At 48.1% G+C, this 22,197-nt stretch overlaps 2 protein-coding genes across 6 annotated transcripts in view; one reads left to right on the top strand and one right to left on the bottom strand.

The window, feature by feature from the left end:
• TBPL2 (TATA-box binding protein like 2) overlaps positions 1 to 22,197 on the top strand; it is a 276,663-nt gene that overhangs the window by 26,958 nt on the left and 227,508 nt on the right. The gene's annotated exons all lie outside the window — the stretch shown is intronic.
• The window catches only part of SLC35F4 (solute carrier family 35 member F4), a 130,497-nt gene that overhangs the window by 22,641 nt on the left and 85,659 nt on the right, over positions 1 to 22,197 (bottom strand). The window contains exon 1 of one of the 5 annotated variants that reach the window (XM_081912949.1): positions 9,911 to 10,283. The exons of the other annotated variants lie outside the window; for them this stretch is intronic. Within the exon in view, the coding sequence (XP_081769075.1) occupies positions 9,911 to 9,986 (76 nt within the window). The 5' untranslated portion in view covers positions 9,987 to 10,283. Of the gene's footprint in view, positions 1 to 9,910; positions 10,284 to 22,197 lie in introns of those variants that run through there. 5 annotated transcript variants of the gene reach the window in all.

Raw genomic sequence — 22,197 nt, 5'->3', positions numbered from 1 at the left:
CTGCCAGAGCAACCCTCTCAGTCAGTTTTATCACCTCTGCCACTCGATTTACCAACCCTTAAGGATAGAGGTGACACCCTTTTTGTGCCACCAGTTTTTTTCCAGCCATCAACATACAGTGGTACCTCGGGTTACATACGCTTCAGGTTACAGACTCCGCTAACCCAGAAATAGTGCTTCAGGTTAAGAACTTTGCTTCAGGACGAGAACAGAAATCGTGCTCCAGCGGCGCGGCAGCAGCAGGAGGCGCCATTAGCTAAAGTGGTGCTTCAGGTTAAGAACAGTTTCAGGTTCAGTACAGACGTCCGGAACGAATTAAGTACTTAACCCGAGGTACCACTGTACTCTGCACATGCTCTCCTGGGAGGGTGAAAGACAGGAACAGTTAACCATACAGGGTACCAACAGGCAACCAACTCTGTCCAATCCATCAACTTCTCGTGTCTCTGCAAGGAGGTGGCTTTCCAAAGCTTTTCCTACATTATCAGGTATTATTTATCAGCACTATTTATCATCAGCTCTGTTGCCGCCACTCAGCAGTCTCACATCCCTGCAACATCCAGCTTCGCCCTGATTGGGCAGGAATGCTCTAAATCAAATCTAGGCTTTCTTTTTGTTTTGTACTGAGGTGAATAGGATCCAAAATGCAGCAGTCTGATTGGTCCTAGAACAATAGGATTCAGAATGCAGCAGTCTGATTGGTCCTAGAACAATAGGATTCAGAATGCAGCAGTCTGATTGGTCCTAGAACAATGCAGCAGTATGATTGGTCTACAGGAGCCACCCAATCCGGCTCCAGATGGAAGTGAATCCACAACCTGATTGGCCTACAGGAGAATTCCGGAATTAGCCAATCACGTGCAGCCCATTGTGTAAATAATGTATATAAAGCAGATACTTTGAGGGGACTTTCATTCATTCCTCCTCACCACTATGAGCTGAATAAAGAGCATGAAATCCACTCTCGACTCTGAGTATATTTCACTTTTCCTCCCTCCCTTTCTAAAGGGCCAAATCTAGACTTGGTCTGCGAAGGCTCTTTGCATAATTGAAAGAGACGGCAGGCATTTACCTTGAGAATTGCAGAGGCGGTGAAACAGGCAGCCTCAGAATTCAATTCAGCCCACAAAGGACTTGGCAGAAAGGTTAGGCTACCTGGCTGCCAGAGTCGCAGCTGATTTATTTATTTCGCCCCTTTCACAACCAAAGGTGTCTTCAATATTTAAAAAAATCCAACGTCGAAGTTTTTGCCAACCTGTTTTCTTAATCCCCTGCCCCCCAAAGAATGGGGAGCTCTGACCAACTCTTTATCGTCTTTAATTCGGTGACACTGCTTGACCGGGGAAACTATTCTTCCTGGATGTTTGAGGAGCGACAGCTTATCAATATTTCATCCTACAGCAGCTGCGAAGCTCCAAACTGTCTCCTTTCAGACTGACACAGCTAAGTGTGCTGCAAGGATGTGCTTTGACCCTCAAGGTGAACCGATGCATTCTGGTAAATGTTCCAAGGGCTTCGTTTATTTATTTCTCCCCAAACAGAAGTGCAGCCTGGTCCAGAACAGAACTGGCTCCCCGAACAGAAGTGCAGCCTGGCTCCCCGAACAGAAGTGCAGCCTGGTTCCTGAAGTCGTCTGGCAGTTTGTACAGACAAACGAGAAGGCAGCCAAGGGAGAGGAGAGTCCGAGATGCGGAAAATGCCTCTGAAACCCAGTTTCTGGGCATCGCGGAAGCTGTTTTGTCTGCTCGCCCCAGTATTTTCTGCTCTAACAGAGATCTTTCCTTGAAGACTACTGCTGGATCTGGAGACGCCACAAATTGGACCTTCCACAAGCAAAGTGTGGGCTCTCCGACAGAGCACTGGACCGTCCCCACCCAGGCTTTTCACCTTACAGGTCTGCAGAGTTTTGATCAACACTGCGTTGTGAGGTTAGAATAAGCAGTGACCAGAGGAGGAATGACCTCTGGGAGGAGCATAGAGAGAAGAAACGTCTTGGTGCATGTGCAGCAGCACAACTGGACACCTCTATCTGCCCCAGCTGCAACAAAACATGTCTCTCCTGTATCAGTCTCCACAGCCACAGCAGGCGCTGTGAGTCTCCAACAGTTTGAGTTTGACTTCATCCCCAAAGGCGCACACCTCCATTGCCAACAAAAGAGGATCGCAGAATCGTGTCAAACCCTCAGAAAGTTCCACCAGATGTTTAGTCGGAATTTACTTTCTTTAAACTTGAAACCATTGGTTTGGGTCCTAGTCTCAGGAGCAGGGGGCGGAAAACCAAGTTTGTTCCATCTTCCACACGACAGCCCTTGAGATATCTCAGCAAGTCCAGCTATGAAGTAAGCTGGCTCCTCTTTCTTACCACAACATGGGAAGTAAGTTTAAAATTATAATTTACTCACATTGATTAGCAATGGCAGCAGTAAAAACTATTCAAGTAAAACACTTATATTTACAGTATAACCAGCCTCAGGCATGTAGCTGAAGCTGGGACAAACAGAGGCATGTCTGTATCCAACGCTGGTCAAAGGAAGAGATAGGGGAACAGGAAGTACTCTATGTTCCTTCCTCTCCAGGAGAGGAGGGGAAATGACATCACACAGAGCCCTCTCTACCAATGGTACTTCTATGGTCTGAGTAGCTGCCTACCAGCAATTCAGCACTATGGTATTAACCCCTTCTCAGGCTATCTAGCAAGAATATGCATGTGTTAGGTTTGGCTGCTAATCTCCCCCAATTTGGGGCCATCAGTATTTGATCATTCCTCCCTCCGACATCTTTCTCCCCATGTGGGACGGGGTGAGCTGACGACACACACTTTCTCTCTGCCATGAAAACATGGGTGTATAGGAAGCTGCCTTCTACTGAGCCAGACCCCCAGTCCATCCAACTCAGTATGGCCAACACTGGCTGGCAGCAGCTCTCCAGGATTTTCCCCAGTCCTACCTGGATGTTCTGGGAACCGAACTCGGGACGCGTGGCTTAACTTATCTAGCAGCACCCGATGAATGTGTTTCATCCACTTGCCCCATGCAATTTAATACGCTTGCAATCATTACGGTGTTTGCAATCACCAGGGTTATTAACCATCCTAATGATCAGCGGCAGGGATAATTTCCATCAGCTGGAGCTCCTTCTCCCTCTCCTGTGATTTTTCTAAACGTCGGCTTTAAAACAAAAATGCGATGCGTTCTCTTTCTTTACCCCCGTCGCGCACCAGTGAAGCAAACCTTTTTTGTGAATCAACCCAGCACCATATTGTTTTCTTTAAAAAAAATAAGAAGCTTGATTTGTAAATCAAGAAGGTGTTGTGCTGGGATTTTCGGCTGCCAGAACATCCTTCAAATATAAAAATGCAGCTTTAGTCTCCTATCCTGTCATCGGCTTAGAGCACCAGATTTTGATTCAATATTTTTTTTATAAAGGAGAATTTCTGGTCTTCCACACCAGGAGACAATGCGGATTTACACGGGGAAGGAAAATGAGGGCATTAATTTACCCAAAGTGTTGGATCTGTTTGGATTATGGAGGATGTCGTGTGGACAGCGAGGGGAAAAAACCAGCACACGTAGTTCATGGAAGGCTCTTCAAAACGTTCTGCGTGCTCACCCTTTTCAAAGACCAAACATAGCAGGATATCCCAAACGGTCCCTTTAGCCCATCTGAAAATGACATTTTCTGAGGGGGGTGGATTTACAATCCATCTGTCGTCAGCACGAGTCATGAATGAATCACCCCTTATAAAGGGTGAGGAGAGAGAGAGAAGCAAAATAAACTAGTTTTCTGTGGTGTAAGAAAGGGGCAATGGTCTGAGATCTTCTTAAGTTAGGTACGAACTGTGTCCCATCAGCAATTGCTCCCTTTGATCAGCTGGAATCTTCCCACTCCACTTCCTGGCATAGCTGTCAACTGTCCCTTATTTGCCGGGAAACTCCCTTATCCCAGCGCCGTTTCCCGCTGCTGTCCCTTATTGATGAAGTCCCTCAAATTTCCCGGGTTTTAAAGGAAGCAGCTCCTCTCCCTCCCTCCCTGCCGGCCAGGGAGGAGGGAGGCTCCAACTGTGTTGCTTGGCTGCGTTGCTCACCCAATAAGGAGTCTAAGAACGACTGGGGGGTGGAGCTTGCATGCCTTGTGCCAATCAAATCGGCTGCGTTCCCTGGGGACTCGCCTTTGCTCAGCGCTTCCCAGCGGAGAGGTGACGGTGGTTTTCCTTGCTGCAACCCCTTTGCCGGGTTGCTGCGCTGTGGGAACCACCGCTTGAGGCTTCGTTTGGCTGCTGGCTGGGCTTTCTGCCTTTGGCTCGGAGGGGCTCAGAAGTTGAACATACCTGTGCTTGGAAAATCCCTTATTTTGGCTGCTGATCCCTTATTTTCGAGGCTACTGGTCCCTTATTTTCAAATCTGTAAGTTGACAGCTATGCTTCCTGGTCCAGTCGAGTTGCAAGTTTCAAGGGATGCAAATACCAAATAAGGAAAACAATGATCAAATGAAACACTATATGAATGCAACAGACATAGCTCTCCACCAACCCAAATTAAAACACAGAATTATTTATTTGTTTAACTGAGAGGCTCTGTCTACATCATGTATGTGCATATATTATTCGATTGCTCATTTTGGACATCATTCCAAACCAATATATGGAACTGTAAGAACGATCTCAGAAGGAACTTTGGACTTCCACACTCGCCTCCCCTTGTACGGTCAGAGCGCTCAGTTGCTTCACGGTGTTTTTGCAAACCACTGTTTGTCGTTCCACCTAAACTAGGAAACAACGGTTTGCACTTTAAGCCACCTCACCTCCCCAATTCGGGATTGCAAACCTGGTTTTTATCCTGGCTTGAATTTAGAACCTTCTGGCCTACCTACAAGATGGCGCCTGCGCTGGCAAGCCACTCCAGATTATGAACTGATCTTGGCATGGATTCCCTAACTTGTGTGAATCCACCATGCAGACGCACACTTGGGACTTCCCAGCAAATTGATCCTGGAACCAGCTGGCCCCACCGGATCCTAAGGATGCTACTTGACCCATCCATGGAACCAGATCCACTTTGAACAGCCCACCACTGCTGCCGCCACCCCTCCAATTGGATCCCAGTCACAAATCAAGCTTCTCCTTGCCGTAATAATACCCTCCAGCTGGTACAGATAAGACCTTCCTCCACTAGACCCTCATCCATTTTCCAAACAGGCATTTTTAGCAGGGGAGTAAGCCAAGCGGCTTTCCTGTAGCTTTGTCCAAGGACGACGGAACCAGTGCTAGAAATTCCCCAGGTGTCAGGAGCATTTTGCAGCTGGTGATGGTCCAACTGCGACCATCTAGAGATCTCTGGATGGCGACTGACATCTCCATTGTGCTGACGATAGGCACAATTCATTTTCAGCTTTGTATTCTTGTTAATAATAATAATAATATTTTATTGATATCCTACCCTCCCCAGCCGAAGCTGGGCTCAGAGCAGCTAACAACAGTAACACAGTTTACATAAAATCACAATCAATTACCGTAATTGAAATACATTCTAAAATCAACTCAGAGTCAAATTAATGGCAACCATTGGGCTAGAGTTCTGTGAGGATTGCCAAAGGAAGGGGTCAGACTGTGCCTTGGTCAAAGGCCTGGGGAACAGCTCTGTCTTGCAGTCCCTGCGGAAAGATGTCAAGTCCCGCAGGGCCCTAGTCTCTTGTGGCAGAGCGTTCCACCAGCTTATGTATCTGAGTTCCCATGGGGGACTTGCTGTATTCTATACAAAGTGCACGGTCGGAAGAAGACCCACACATTAGGTCCTTCAGACCGTGGGCAGTTGGATTACCTCTTCTGGAGCTTTGCAAAGGGAAAACTAAGTAAGGTGTGTGTGTGTGTAAAGGTGACCCCTGACCGTTTACCTTCCTGCTGGAGCAGTACCTATTTATCTACGTGCACTTTGATGTGCTTTTGAACTGCTAGGTTGGCAGGAGCAGGGACCGAGCAACAGGAGCTCACCCCGTCGCAGGGATTCGAACCGCCGACCTTCTGATCGGCAAGTCCTAAGCTCTGTGGTTTAACCTACAGCGCCACCCGCATCCATATATATATATATATATATATATGCTTTCGTAGATTTTCACGGGTACAGGAATGCAGGTTTTGGTGTCCTCGGGTGTCTTCCCGTGTAAAAGTTGGGGTGTCTAGGCGACGTTTCGACGAGGTCTCACTCGTCATCTTCAGGCTGGTGCTTTCGGCTTCTTGTTACTGGAACAGAGCAGGATCTCAGTGTTTGAGTTCCTATAAATACTGTTGAGGGGGTGTGGTGTATAGCCTCCAATGTTCTGGGCAGAGAGGAAGTTCCCAGGCTAGTGTGCCTTTTCTTCTTTTGTTCCTTAATTACTTGAGGGATATCTTGAGTGATTTCTTGAGTGATATCCTGAGTACCACTTAGGTGGGTCATTGGGTGTGGATTAGTTGCTAAAGTCTTTGTGTCTTGACCTCTTGAACTTTGTGAAGAGTTTTTCTGAGAAGATGGCTGTACTGCACTTAGTTGTGCTCTGGCTTGGCTTCGTGTATAGGGGCGAGCTGTGGTTTTGTGGCCTGTGTCAGCCAGATCTGTGTAGGGATTGCAGGGGGGTGCAGCATCCGGAGGTGCCACCATGGTTTGGCTACTGGATGGTGTCTGTAATTTATCTGTGGAGAGGGTCTGGGTTTGGGTCTGGTGTGGTTGATTGGTGATGGCGTTCTGTGTGCCTCTGGATCTGGTGTCAGTTTTTGTGGGGAGGGCTAATTTCCAGATGTCTGGCAAGCGGGATGTGTCGTCACGCTTGTTCATGTTGTGAGGGTGTTTCTCTATCTCGATGGCTTCCATGATTATTCTCTTGTGGTGATGTTCCATGTTAAAGAGCAATTTGGAATCTGCAAAATTAATTTCGTGTCCTGTTTCTTTCATGTGTTGGAAAAGAGAGGACACCAAAACCTGCATTCCTGTACCCGTGAAAATCTACGAAAGCAAATATATACATATATATATATATATACACACACACACACACAAACATACAGTGGTACCTCGGGTTACATACGCTTCAGGTTACAGACGCTTCAGGTTACAGATTCCGCTAACCCAGAAATAGTGCTTCAGGTTAAGAACTTTGCTTCAGGATGAGAACAGAAATTGTACTCCGGCAGCACGGTGGCAGCAGGAGGCCCCATTAGCTGAAGTGGTGCTTCAGGTTAAGAACAGCTTCAGGTTAGCTTTCTTTGTTAGGCCGAATTGCTGCAATTAAGATGAATGTGCTGCCAAAGATGTTGTTTTTGTTTCAAACATTGCAAATTGTGGACAAAACAGAGTGTTTCCGGAGGTGGCAGAGAGATATTTCCAAATTTGTTTGGCAGGGCAAAAAGCCCAGAATCAAGTTTAAGATATTAACAGACGCAAAGGAAAGAGGGGGCTTCGCCCTGCCAGACATAAGGTTGTATTATGAAGCCGCAGCTTTCTGCTGGCTAAAAGATTGGCTACTTCTTGAAGACACTGATGTGCTAGATTTGGAAGGTTACAACAATGCTTTTGGCTGGCATGCATATTTGTGGTATGATAAAGTTAAGATCAATAAGGCCTTTAAGAACCATATTGTCAGAAAAGCAGTGTTTAATGTCTGGACAAAATACAAAGACTTACTGGAAAACAAAACTCCAAGGTGGCTCTCACCTTTGGAAGCTAAGGCTCGGAAAGGACCCAATATGGAAGCCTACTGGCCAAAATATTGGGAACTGTTAGAAAAAGACGGAGATAATTGGAAATTGCAGAGTATGGAGAAAATGAAGGATAAAGTGCGAGACTGGTTACACTACGCTCAAATTAAGGAAATTTTTAAAAGTGACAAAAAGTTAGGATTCCAGGTGGAGAAATCGAAGTTGGAAACAGAATTGCTAGAACCTAAGACTAAGGTACTTTCAAGAATGTATAACTTGCTGTTGAAATGGAACACACAAGACGAAATGGTTAAGTCCGCTATGATAAAATGGGCACAGGATATTGGGCATAACATTATGTTTGAGGATTGGGAAAGGTTGTGGACCACTGGGTTGAACTTTACTGCATGTAATGCTTTGAAAGAAAATGTAATGAAAATGATATACAGATGGTACATGACCCCAGTTAAACTTGCCAAAATATATCATTCGTCAGATAACAAATGCTGGAAATGTAAAGAAAACGAAGGAACATTCTACCACCTCTGGTGGACTTGCCCTAAAGTGAAGGCCTTCTGGGAAATGATATATAATGAGTTGAAAAAGGTATTTAAGTATACCTTTACCAAGAAACCAGAGGCCTTCCTCCTGGGCATTGTCGACCAGAAGGTGTTAAAGAAAGATAGAACATTTTTCATGTATGCAACAACAGCAGCAAGGATTCTACTTGCTAAGAATTGGAAAATTCAAGATCTACCCACACTGGAAGAATGGCAGATGCAACTGATGGACTATATGCAACTGGCGGAGATGACTGGCAGAATCCGAGACCTGGGAGAAGAAAGGATTGAAGAAGATTGGAAGAAATTTAAGATTTATTTACAAAAATATTGTGATTTAATGGAGTGTTAAGAAGGATGCTTGGTTATAAATAATTGGCCATCACTAAAATAGATCAGGATTTGATGTCAAGAGAAACAAATTTGCAGGAGAATTATTTTATTGTAATTAAATAAGCGGTTACAAAATTTGGAAATAAGATGATAATTTGCTTGACAAAAATTTATTAATGATGTAAATGGGAGCGGGAGGCGTGAGGAAGCTTAAGGATGATACGAAATTTTGTTAAAACAAAGCAATATTGTTTATTATTATTGTACTCTTTTTTTCTAAAAACCCTAATAAATATTTAGATATATAAAAAAAGAACAGCTTCAGGTTAAGAAAGGACCCCCAGAACGAATTAAGTACTTAACCCGAGGTACCACTGTATATGTATATACACACACACACACACAATGGACGGAGGTATGGCTGGAGTTCTTGGACCACCTCAAGGCTGAGGATTCCACAGTGGACTAAAGCCGATTCATGATCTGGTCTGGCTCATAAGAACCCAATGGCCCATCAAGTCCAGCATCTTGTTCTCACAGTGGTCAAGCCTGATGCCTGTAGGAAGGCTATTAGCACCGGAGCCCTCCTCCCTCCTGTGGTTTCCAGAAATTGGTATTCAGAAGCCTTGCTGCCCCCCAACTTTACGTACAGAGCACAGCCATCCTGGCTAGTAGCCCTTGAGAGCCCTGATCCGCCCTAGATCAGGTGAGGTGCACTTTGGAAGTTCTGTGGATTCCGCCTCCATCTCTTCCATCAACAGGGCACACCTGTGGACAGGTGTGCAAAGTGCATTCTCTTTCACATTCCTGGATTAAAGCTATTCATGGAGATGCCATTTGAGAAAACTGATTCTTGTCCTTTTCTCTCTCCTGCCCCCCAAATCCATGTTCTACTATTTGAAACTCAGGATAAGTAGATGATTTTCACAGCCTGCTGCAACATAATAAAATACTCCTATCCCAGAGAGAGAGAAATGGAATATTCCCCCACTGAAATAGTATTGGGAGACAGAGGCAATCTGAGAGAGCTGGTTTGTGAGGACTTTACAAACTAAAAATGAAAGATTAACAACTCCCCCATCTTTTTTGCCCTTGTTCGGTCTCTCCCCCCCCTTCCTACCCCCCCCCCCATTGCCAGAAATGGATCTCAATACAGTGAAAAAGCTAGGCATTTTGGCGACCGCAGAACCAAAACTAAGAAATAAAAGTATTCTATCAACATTCCCACAAATGGCCTTTCCGTCACACACACACACCCAAAAAAATCTAAATGAAAAATTACTGGTTTCTTTGGCGGGGGGCGGGGGGGATAGGTTGGAAGGTACGTAGGAGGAAATAAAATGGCATTTACCGTCTGATCTAGCTGAATTTAATGTGGAAATACTGAAGGGCTGCAAAGGTGCCACTCTCGCGGTGTGTTTCTTCATTCTGTGGAAATCGCCCTCCACTGAGACGCTACGTCCTCTTCGCCGCCTTTTGCCCGCACATTTTTTGGTGGGAGAGGGCTGCCCCCCTCCCTGCCCTGTGCCACAAGGTACCTCTCTGCCGTGTCTGGAGATGCTGTTCTGAAGACGCTGCCGTCAGATCTGCTGTTTCCCGGAGAAACCATTTGCAACACATTCAGACAAGGCTTGACCTCAGAGCCAGCACTTTGCACAGTTCTTGGGCATGGTCACAGATCTCAGGATTCAGTACCCCTCTTAATATTTTATTACTACCCCCCAAAAAATCCCTCTTTCCACTTCTAAGAGACAGCAAGCCCCTTCTGAATCAAGGCACCCCGTTCGCAATGAAACAACCCCCCCCCGAAAGCCCACAAAGGAGGCATATTATCTTTCGGCAACGGCACAGCGAAAGGAAAGATGCGGCGCTGTTTTGCGAGCCCTTCGTGCCATGAAAATGCATGAGCTTAGGTCGGCTGCATCTCGCCAGAATAGAAAGCACTTCTCCGCCGGTGAGGTCTAATATTAGACAGGGGAACCGGTGCTCTCAGCTGCTTAGTTAAATATCACAGAGCGAGGGGGGAAGTCCTGGAAATCAACACGGCAGACAAAAGGAGTGTTTCGGAGGAGACGATAGAAAAACACACGGCTGCAGAGCTCATCCCAGAATCACTGGAGCAAATAGCATCTTTAGCAGGAGAAATCAAAATCCAATACAGTGGTACCTCAGGTTACAGACACTTCAGGTTACAGATGCTTCAGGTTACAGACTCTGCTAACCCAGAAATAGTACCTCGGGTTAAGAACTTTGCTTCAGGATGAGAACAGAAATCGCGCAGCGGCAGCAGGAGGCCCCATTAGCTAAAGTAGTACCTCAGGTTAAGAAGAGTTCCAGGTTAAGAACAGATCTCCAGAACAAATTGAGTTCTTAACCAGAGGTACCACTGTACACTTAAATGGCAAGATCAAGAAGCATTATATTCCCATTTTAGCTTGCGGGGGGAGAAAGGAAATTAATTGGCAAATGTTTCCAATGATTGCATTAAAAATAATAATAATGTGCTTCCTTCAAGATGATCACAGGGCTTGTAGCCACCATTCGCGCCCAAATTTACTCTCACAACAACCCTCTGAGGTAGGTTAGGCTGAGAGCACCTGGCCCAAGGTCACCAGGGAGATAGAAGGAGTTGATATCTGACCAGCTTCCTGTTCCTCCAGAGCTTCCTGTTTGGTTCTTATAATTCGTCTGTCTCAGGAGACAACAGAGGAGTGCGCCTTTGGGGGTGAAGGCAAAACCATTGGAGAGTTACAGCACCTGCTTTGGCTGTAGAAACCGATAGGGGAGAGACATGTTTTGTTGCAGCTGGGGCAGCTATTCGTGAAGCATAGCTTACAGTAGGCAGTAGATCTCTACCACCTATGAAGGCAACCTGTCGCCCTCATATCTTACACCATCAGGTTGAGCTTATAACTTGTAACTGCTGCCCCCCCCCAGGTTGTTTTTGCTGTGTTAGCTGCACCGAAGCGACCTCCCCAGGGCACAAGACTGGGCAGGGTAGCTGGAGGTCTGGAGGTCCTGGGCTGCCCAAAGGACAAGACCCATCTCTCAGCCTCATTGATGCGGTCCAAAGGAAAGCAGAGCAAGACATTTTGCACCAGCTGGGCTGGAGGAGGTGCAGGAAGGAGGCGTACAAAGCACCATCCAACTGTCTTAGGGATTTGTGTAAGGCAGGCATCCCCAAATTCGGCCCTCCAGATGTTTTTGGGACTACAATTCCCATCACCCCTGACCACTGGTCCTGTTGGCTACGGATGATGGGAGTTGTAGTCCCAAAACATTTGGAGGGCTGAGTTTAGGGATGCCTGGTGTAAGGTAAAGGTAAAGGACGCCTGGACGTTAAATCCAGTCAAAGGTGACTATGGAGCTGTGGCGCTCATCCTGCTTTCAGGCCGAGAGAGCTGGTGTTTGTCCACAGACAGCTTTCCGCGTCATGTGGCCAGCAGGACTAAACCGCTTCTGGTGCAATGGGACACCGTGATGGAAACCAGAGCGCACAGAAACGCAATTTACCTTCCTGCCACAGCGGCAAGCCTAAGAAGAAACCAGGAACCGGGTGACGCTCTGGTCTAAACCACTTGGGCTTGCCGATTGCAAGGTCAGCAGTTTGAATCCCCGCGGCGGTGTGAGCTCTCATTGCTCTGTCCCAGCTCCTGCCAACCTAGCAGCTCGAAATCACACCAGTGCAAGTAGATAAATAGGTACCGCTCTGGCGGGAAGGTAAACGGCATTTCGTCCAGATTTGTGTAGGGTTTGCTCCGTAGCCTTTTCTTCTCCTGAAGATGTTGATTATCCCTCAGGGTTTTACTCCCAAAGCCTTTCCCATGAATGAGTATAGCCGCAAGAGACCGGAGGTTTAAGCACCAGAAATTTCCTTCTCCTAGATGGGCCACTTTCCCAGGTTGACAAACCTCATCTGCCCCTCACAATTGGTTATAACCAGCAATCCACCGGAGCCATTCTTTGCCTACAGGGGATAGTCAAGTCCAGGCACCCCCAAACTCAGCCCTCCAGATGTTTTGGGACTTCAACTCCCATCATCCCTAGCTAACAGGACCAGTGGTCAGCAATGATGGGAATTGTAGTCCCAGAACATCTGGAGGGCCGAGTTTGGGGATGCCTGGTCAGGTCCCTAACTCACCAAAGGTTTGAGACCCATCAGCTACACTCACCCGGTTAAGTAGCCAGTCGATGCCATTACCTGGCATATAAAACACTACCAAACCATTCTACGTTCTAAATGTTATATTAATAATCCAAAAATTGAGAGAGCAATGTACAAGATCTACTACAGAAGCCACAAACAGAAAACTCATTTAAATTGTGTCCAAAATGAAGATTCAGTCTCAATTATTAATATAAGATGTAGAACATAGAATGGTTTGGTAGTGTTTTGTGTGCCGCTTATGTGCTGCTTATTTTATACAGTGGTACCTCGGGTTACATACGCTTCGGGTTACAGACACTTCAGGTTACAGACACTTCAGGTTACAGACTCCTCTAACCCAGAAATAGTACCTCGGGCTAAGAGCTTTGCTTCAGGATGAGAACAGAAATCGGGCTCCGGTGGTGCAGCAGCAGCAGCAGGAGGCCCCATTAGCTAAAGTGGTCTTCAGGTTAAGAACAGTTTCAGGTTAAGAACGGAGCAAATTAAGTACTTAACCCGAGGTACCACTTTACTGGTCTACTACAAGAATTAGCAGCATAGGTTCATTTTTTCATTACCTGGCATATGGCTGTTGTCTCATGCTGGCAGTGCCTAGGTGCATAAAGGTAAAGGGACCCCTGACCATTAGGTCCAATCGTGACCGACTCTGGGGTTGCGGCACTCATCTCGCTTTATTGGCCGAGGGAGCCGGCATACAGCTTCCGGATCATGTGACCAGCATGACTAAGCCGCTTCTGGCGAACCAGAGCAGCGCACGGAAACACCGTTTATTTTCCCGCCAGAGTGGTACCTATTTATCTACTTGCACTTTGACGTGCTTTCAAACTGCTAGGTTGGCAGGAGCAGGGACCGAGCAATGGGAGCTCACCCCGTCGTGGGGATTCGAACCGCCGACCTTCTGATTGGCAAGACCTAGGCTCTGTGGTTTAACCCACAGCGCCACCTGCATCCCTGCCTAGGTGCATAGGAACTACCATTTGCATGGAGGGGAGCAGGCGGAGTGCACAATCCCAAGTGTTTGCTGGATCTGATTTGTTTGCTTGCTTGTTGCATTGGTATCCCATCATCCCATAAGGAGCGTGCATATTTCTTCCTCTCTTCCTTTGATCTCCTCAACAACCATGCAAGGTAGGTTAGCCTGAGAGGCAAGGGCAGACCCAAGGTCAACCACTGAGCCTCATGGCCAAGTGGAGATTCGAACCCTGGTCTGTCCCAGGTCCTAACCTGACACTCCGACCAATACACCACTGGTGTCTCTCATTCGCAAAACACCAAACCAAGGAACCTGAGCCACTTGCCTCTAGTGCTGGAGATCTGCGGCGATCCTGTTGTTGTTGTTGTTTAGTCGTTTGGTCGTGTCCGACTCTTTGTGACCTCATGGACCAGAGCACACCAGGCACTCCTGGTCTTCCACTGCCTCCCACAGTTTGGTCAAACTCATGCTGGTAGCTTCAAAAACACTGTCCAACCATCTTGTCCTCTGCCGTCCCCTTCTCCTTGTGCCCTCCATCTTTCCCAACATCAGGATCTTTTCCAGGGAGTCTTCTCTTCTCATGAGGTGGCCAAAGTCTTGGAGCCTCAGCTTCACGATCTGTCCTTCCAGTGAGCACTCAGGGCTGATTTCCTTCAGAATGGAGAGGTTTGATCTTCTTGCAGTCCATGGGACTCTCCAGAGTCCTCCAGCACCAGAATTCAAAAGCATCAATTCTTGGGCGATCAGCCTTCTTTATGGTCCAGCTCTCACTTCCATACATCACTACTGGGAAAACCATAGCTTTTACTATACGGACCTTTGTTGGCAAGGTGATGTCTTTACTTTTTAAGGTGCTGTCTAGGTTTACGGCGATCCTAGACTGCGGCATCCTTAGCCTTCCAAGTTGGCTTTTCACCAAAAAAACCTTTGCAAAGGCTCACAGGGAGGCCGGCCAGCCAGCCAGCGGGATGAGAAAATCTCACCATCTGCTGTCATATCTTCCGTGCTTTTAAGACACTAGATGACAAGTGACAGGGCCATTATCAGCTCATTTCACAGGGCTGGAATATTAATGTGATTTATGGAAGCAAACAAGGAAACAATGCAGAGTTGGGCGGGGAAGAGATACGAAGGGAACTTCGGGCTCCGCACTTTAAGTGCCACTCAAAGGGAAAAGGCGGTGTGAGATTTTATATTTCCTTCCCAATTCAGGTAAACACTTTAAAGCAATAACAGCAGCAATCTTCGCAAAGCTGAGAGTGTGCCGGTGAGGACTGATCACGCATTAAACTGACAGCGCTGTCAGGTTTGATTTGATTTTAAACAGGTTGGTTCATTGCAAGTCATCCTTTTGGAGCAAACATTGCCCTTCTACCAGGCATTTGTCTAATTAAACAACTTATGGCCTTTTAAACGGTGGGGTGGTGGCGATATTGTTTGTTACTATGGTATGTATTTTTGTGTTTTTATATTGTAAACCGCACCCTGTGATCCTCAGATGCAGGGCAGTATAGAAATTTAAATAAATGTAATTGTGTGGATGGACGCGGGTGGTGCTGTGGTCTAAACCACAGAGCCTAGGGCTTGCTGATCAGAAGGCCGGTGGTTCGAATCCTAACGGTCAGGGGTCCCTTTACCTTTAATTATAATTGTAATTGTAATAATAATTCCAAACACCTTAGGGACTCCACTCTGGATTTCTGTAGGGTTAGCTACTCAGGAGAAAAGGCTCAGGAGTAAACCTTAACCAAGAATGCAAACTTAAAATGTGAAAATAACCAAGCTCCGAAATGTCAAACTCATATTCTGACACTTCCCCCCAGATCTGAGAAACCTTTGATACATTTTTCTAGCCCACTATTTTGGAGAAATCTTCTCCACTCTCCTGAAAAAATTCGTGCTGTCATAAACTGTCAACCGATGGGTAATCCTGCTCCAACTTTATCACTGTTTAAGCAGAGTAATTACCCCGGATGACAACTGCTTAAACGAGGTGCCAGCGGAATGACTCCCCCCTCCCTCAGAGGCACACTTCATTGTTTCTCAAGACAGACTTGGGCCAACCAAAAAATAATGTGGGGGGAAAGCAGCTCTCACAATGGGGTGGAGCCGCCCCCTAGCTTCTTGGGCTCTGCTGCTTATGGGGAGAGAGGGCAAGGCAGTGGGGAGGTTTCAGCAATGCAAGGGTACCAGCAGACCCCATCTGGGGATCTATGGCAGGGGTCAGCAGGGGGCCAGTCCACTGTCCCTCAGACCTTGTGGGGGGCTGGACTATATTTTGAAAAAAAGTATGAACGAATTCCTATGCCCCACAAATAACCCAGAGATGCATCTTAAATAAAAGGACACATTCTACTCATGTAAAAACATGCAGATTCCTGGACTGTCCGTGGGCCGGATTTAGAAGGCGATTGGGCCGGATCCGACCCCCGGGTCCTGCCTACCCATGATCTATAGCTTCCATCATCCCTGGTCACATAGAAACAAAAAGTTTTCTGGAGAAGCTCTGGGTGGCAGCGTTGAGCTTTGCCCAAATTTCACCTCCCTGCCCCAGAAATCTCCCTGGTTGGAGAATGCCGCCCCTAACCCCACTTTTGCCCCCCCCCTCCATTGCTGAAGAGGCCCAGAATTTGAAAGAATTCCTCATCACCACTTGTCAGGGATGTCGTACCAACTTCAGACATGGGTTTCCACAACCTGTAGTTACCTGACTTCAAGCTCCACCTTGAAACTTGTGGTCCTCTATTTTTTATTTCCTTTGTTTGTTTGTTTCATGCAATTTACACACCCCCTGACTGTAAAAAAAAATGCAAGAAAACCTCAAAGCGGTTTGCAAAAGGTAAATTTCTCTCCTCATTGCCTTAGTCTTCCTGTCTCCTCTCCTTGCAAGTTCGCTGTCTTTACCTCTCCCCTCCCAGGCAGCCTCCTTTATCGCTAGCATCCCTTATCTCCCTCCCGATCACTTGCCAATTAGCGACTTTGTTTCAACACCCACTTTCCTCTTAAAAAAAAAAGGGGGGCATGATCTGCTTTTCTCCCCTGGGCAATTCGGCTCCAGGGATCACGCATTCGCTCCATAAGACGCACAGACACTTCCCCTTACTTTTTAGGAAGAAAAAAATGTGTCTTATGGAGCGAAAAATACGGTAAGTAGATCCCCCCCCCGATTTTACTCTTTTACAATTTACACACCCCCTGACTGTAAAAAAACCACAAGAAAGCCTCAAAGCGGTTTGCAAAAGGTAAAATACTGAAACAGGTTGACCTCCACTTTCTAAGCACTTGCGTAGGCTTGTCTAAACAGAAATGCTTTTAGCAGGTGCCAAAAATAGTGCAGCGAAGTAGCCTGCCTGGTGCCAATCGTTAGGGAGTTCCAAAGTGTAACTGCTTCCACACTCAAAGATTGATCTCTTCTGAACGCAGAACGGGTACTACCGTATTTTTCACTCTATAAGACTCACTTTTTCCCTCCTAAAAAGTAAGGGGAAATGTGTGTGCGTCTTATGGAGCGAATGCAGGCTGTGCAGCTATCCCAGAAGCCAGAACAGCAAGAGGGATTGCCACGCAAAGCCTCTTCAACAACATTTGATTCAGAATATTTTTTCCCTGTTTTCCTCCTCTAAAAACTAGGTGCGTCTTATGGTTGGGTGCGTCTTATAGAGCGAAAAATACGCTGCGTGACACCTGTAAGAGTGCCAATTCCACCAACTGGGGCGGTCAAGTGGGGGCAAGGCGATCTTTTAGTTAAACTGGTCCCAAGTTTGTTAAGGGCTTTATATAGTAACACCTTGAGCCTTGCCCGCTAGATGTTCTTGGACTACAACTCCCATCAACCCTGCCAAGAGTGGCCAATGATCAGCCAAGTTGAGACTTGTAGTCCAGCAACACCTGAAGAGTCCTATTGGTCACAGGCCTGGCTCCTGCACACACACACCTGACATCAGGTTACATGAAATGAGGGTCCGACCATGAATAACTTTCTGGCAGTAAGAGTCGTTTGACAGTGGAATGGTCTCCCTCTGGAGGTTGTGGACTCTCCTTCCTTGGAGGTTTCTAAGCAGAGGTTGGATGGCCATCTGTCAGGGATGCTTTCGCTGAGATTCCTACACTGCAGGGGGTTGGACTAGATGACCCTTGGGGTCCTGTACAATTCTGCGATTCTATGATAAGCAGGGCTCTTCTTATGTTCTGAGCCCTCGACGGAGGCCTGTAGTTCAGTGGTAGAGTGTCTGCCTTGCATGCCAGAGGTCCAAGGTTCAATCCCCGACATCACCAGGTCTGGCTGGGAGAGACTCCTGCCGGAAATGCCAGAGAGCTGCTGCCAGTCAGTGTGGGCAGTACTAGATGGGCCAAAAGGCTGACTCTGAACAGTGGTACCTTGGTTCTCAAACTTAATCCATTCGGGAAGTCTGTTCCAAAACCAAAGCTGTTCCAAAACCAAGGCGCTCTTTCCCATAGAAAGTAATGCAAAACAGATCAATCCGTTCCAGGCTTTTTTAAAACAACGCCTAAAACAGCAACTTTGCATGAATTTTACTAACGAGACCGTTGATCCGTAAAATGAAAGCAATAAACCATGTACTGCAGTCACACAATCAACCGATCAGTAGCTCAACTGGGTTCCACACAATCAGAAAAACAAAACAAAAAGAGCCGCAAAAAATGCAAAATAAATAGCAGAAACAGACAGACCTCAGCATAACACTCAAAACGGAAGGGTGGCACTCAAATTGGAAGCATAGCACTCAAAATGGAACACGTTTGGCTTCTGAAAAAGGTTCGCAAACCAGAACACACATGTCAGGGTTTCAGGGAGAGAAGAGCAGATGGGGGAGGAGACAGAGAGCGAGGGGGAAGAATCCCAGAGAGATGAGGAGGAGGATGACGATGCCCAAAGGTTCTCCATGAGTCTGACCAGTGAGTCAGAGGATTCCCAAAAGGGGGCTCCCCTGGTCAGACCGAAAGGGGGACAAGGGGGAAACAGTGAGGAGCAGGGGAGAGAAGGGAGAAGCCCCAGTGGGGGTCGGAGGCAGGAGCCGGCTGCTCAGCCGGAACGGAGTGAAGGGGGTGGAGTTACAAGTGTGTCAGAGGGAGCAGAGCAGGAGAGAGACAGGGGAAGGAGATCGGAGCAGGGCGCTCAGCCGGAAGGGGTGGAGAGCAGCACCGAGAGCAGTGTAGCGGTCAAGAGAAAGGTCAGGAGCAACGTACGCGCGCCAAGTTCAAAGGTAGAGGCGCGCGGAAGTGAGGAGAGCCCTGGGGAGGAGCCCGGTCCTAAAGCGAGAAGGAGGGGGGCAGAGGCGTCAGAGGATTCAGCCTCGGGCGAGTCCCGGAGAGGGGGAACTCAGGGGGGCAGAAAGACCCTGCGGAAAAGGAAGGAGAGGAAGAGGTGGTCCAGGGCTAGCCTCTTAAATTGGTGCCGAGGCGGGACAGATTCAGAGGGGACTTCAACGATCTAACGGTACAGATGTAGAGTCACAGAGATGGAGTGTAAATGCAACCATGATCTTCAATAAAGACTTTCTGTAAATAAACCGGATCGGAGTTGGGTCTCTTGTGAGCTGGGACCAAACGGGTGACTCTGACAGTAAGTCCCCTCTCAAGAACGCAAAAAAATTTTTTTTTTTGCAAAGCTCACCACCGGGAGCAGCCATGAGCGCGGAGGAACAGCTGCTTACGCTGCGGAATCAAGTTACCGAGCTCACAGCTGCAGTCATTGCATCGCAGAAGAAGAATGACGAACTGGACAAGGCTTGCCAGGACCTGCGAACAAGGTGGGAGCAAGCGGCCAGGGCAGGGGTCCCGGGGTCCAGATCGGAGGGCGTTGCACTTGGACGGCGGGGGGGCGCCCTAGTTACGCACTTTAATGGCAACCTTCAAGATTACCCTAACTTCAGGGCGGACATCGTGTATGCACTGCATTTACTCCGTCATGATTTTAAGGATGAGGAGGAGAGAGTGGGGTTCATAATTTCGCATCTGCATGGGGAGGCCAGAGCTTGGCTGCGCAATTTGTGGCGCGAAGATGGCCCTGCCCGCCGCAGTTCTGATGAATTTATTAAAGCGATGGATGCTTGTTTCCAGTCCTCTGTGGATGTGGATATTGCACGGAGACAGATGCACGGACTGCGACAAGGCAAAGCCACTGTGCGTCAATATCACTCCAAGTTCTTTGCATTGCTAACTGCGTTGGGCTGGGAGAAGGATAGTAAACCAGTCAGAGATCTTTTCTGGGAGGGGCTTAGCCCCCCCGTCAAGGATGAGATCGCCAGGGGGGATAGACCCCAGACCCTGGAAGATGTCGTGCATCGGGCTTTGGCTATTGGAATCCGACATGAGGGACGCCCGTGGCACGAGGGGGAGGGACCCCAGGCGCGTGCACCAGCGACAACCCCCCCCTTTTGTCCCCAGGGACTTCAACCAGTCGCACCCCTCGCCCTTGGGGAGGCAAGGTGAAGAGCCGATGGAAATAGGTGGTGCTAGGGCTCAGACACCATCCAGAGCCCCTGTTTCCGGTGCAGTGAAGGCGAAGCCGCCTAGAGGGACCAGGAAATGTTACATCTGTGACAGTGCACACCATATGGCGAAAGAGTGCCCCCAGAGGCTCCAGAAGCCACTGCAGCTCTAGCAACAGTGTCAGCGGAAGTGGTGCAGACGGAGCAGCCTCAGGGAAACGACAGTGCCTGGCTGGAGGCGGAGCTACTGGGGCTCAGCCAGGCGGATCTGTAGAACAGTCCCCAGCACCCTTGCAACGCACAGACCCTTTACCCCCCAAGCCAGCAGTGCAACTCACTGCAACCCTTCAGCTGCCAAATGGACAATCCCTGGAAGTTCCGATCACGGTTGATTCAGGAAGCAACGCGGATTTTGTGGGAATGCAATTTGTCAAGCAGCATGGCATAGCGCTCCTGCCTGCGACGACCCCCCTGAACGTGGTCACAGTGGACGGCAGGAAATTGCTGGGAGGGCAAGTTGTGCAGCAGACGCCTCCCATGGTGATGCAGATTGGAAATCATCGGGAAGTCATTAGCTTCAACGTCACCCACCTGTCAGACACACCCATTGTGTTAGGCATGAGTTGGCTGGAGAGACATAGTCCCGCTGTAGCGTGGTACCAGCGGCAGATCACCTTCTGCTCATCGTATTGTGCTCAGCATTGCATCCAACCCAATCAGGAGGAAGGAGCTGAGCAGCAACTGCACCTGGGCATGGTGCAGGCAGTGCCTCACAAGTACGAGGGATTCTTGGAGGTTTTCTGCGAGAAAGAAGCTGACAAGTTGCCGCCTCACAGGCCTTACGACTGTGCGATCGACCTGGTGCCAGGGGCGCAGCTGCCAACTGCAAAGCTGTATTCCATGTCTGAGGACGAGATGCAAGAGCTCAGAGAGTTCATAGAGCATAATCTAAAGCGCGGGTTCATCCAGGAATCCAAGGCAGTGGGAGGCAGTCCTGTTTTCTTTGTGAAGAAAAAAGACACGCCCCAAAAAAGACTCGTGGTGGATTACAGGTTCATAAACAGACTGACTAAGCCCAAGGCCTTTCCCATGCCCAAGATTGACGACCTCCTAGCGACCGTTAGGAAGGGTAAGATCTTCACCAAGTTGGATTTGCGTGGAGCGTACAATCTCATCCGCATCCGGAAGGGCGATGAGTGGAAGACTGCCATGTTCACGCCTCTAGGCACGTATGAATACAGAGTTATGCCGTTTGGTCTCCAAAATGGCAGCCACGTTTTCCAAGCATTTATGCATCACGTGCTGGCGGGACTCCTCTACAAGAAGTGTGTATGTTTTCTCGACGATATCCTGATTTTCTCGGAATCGCCAGAAGCTCACGAGAAGGATGTAAAGGAGGTCCTACAGAGGTTGAAGGAGCACAGGCTGTACGCCAAGTTGGAGAAGTGCCAGTTTGATGTGACGGAGGTGGATTTTCTTGGCTACAAGCTGTCCGACGAGGGGCTGGCCATGGACAGAATCAAGGTCCAAGCGGTGTTGGACTGGAAGAGCCCACGCAATCGGAAGGAGGTCCAAAGATTCATCGGATTTGCCAATTTTTATCGCAAATTCATCAAAGGTTTTGCCAATGAGACGGCAGCAATCACGGACACCCTCAGTTCCAAAAAGAAGAGGTTCGCTTGGACGGAACAGGCAGAGCGCTCTTTTCGGAAGCTTAAAAGCCTCTTCGCCTCCGAGGAACAGCTACTGCACGTGAATCCCGGCAGACCCATGCGAGTGGAAACCGATGCGTCCGACAGAGCGGTTGGAGCCGTCCTTCTGCAGGAGGATCCGCAAGGCAATTGGAGGCCGGGTGCCTTCTACTCCCGGAAGCTCAGCAAGACGGAGCGGAACTACACCATATGGGACAGGGAGCTGTTGGCCATTCATGCAGCTTTCAAAGCGTGGCGGCACTTCCTCATAGGAGCCAAGCACACAGTGCAAGTCCGCACGGATCACAAGAACTTAGAGTATTGGCGAACGGCAAAGCTGCAGACCCAAAGACA

Source organism: Podarcis melisellensis, assembly GCF_964234715.1.
Source record: "Podarcis melisellensis genome assembly, chromosome: 1".
Classification (NCBI taxonomy): Eukaryota; Metazoa; Chordata; class Lepidosauria; order Squamata; family Lacertidae; genus Podarcis; species Podarcis melisellensis.
The sequence above is the reverse complement of the archived record's forward strand: the minus strand, read 5'-3'. Positions and strand labels throughout refer to the sequence as shown.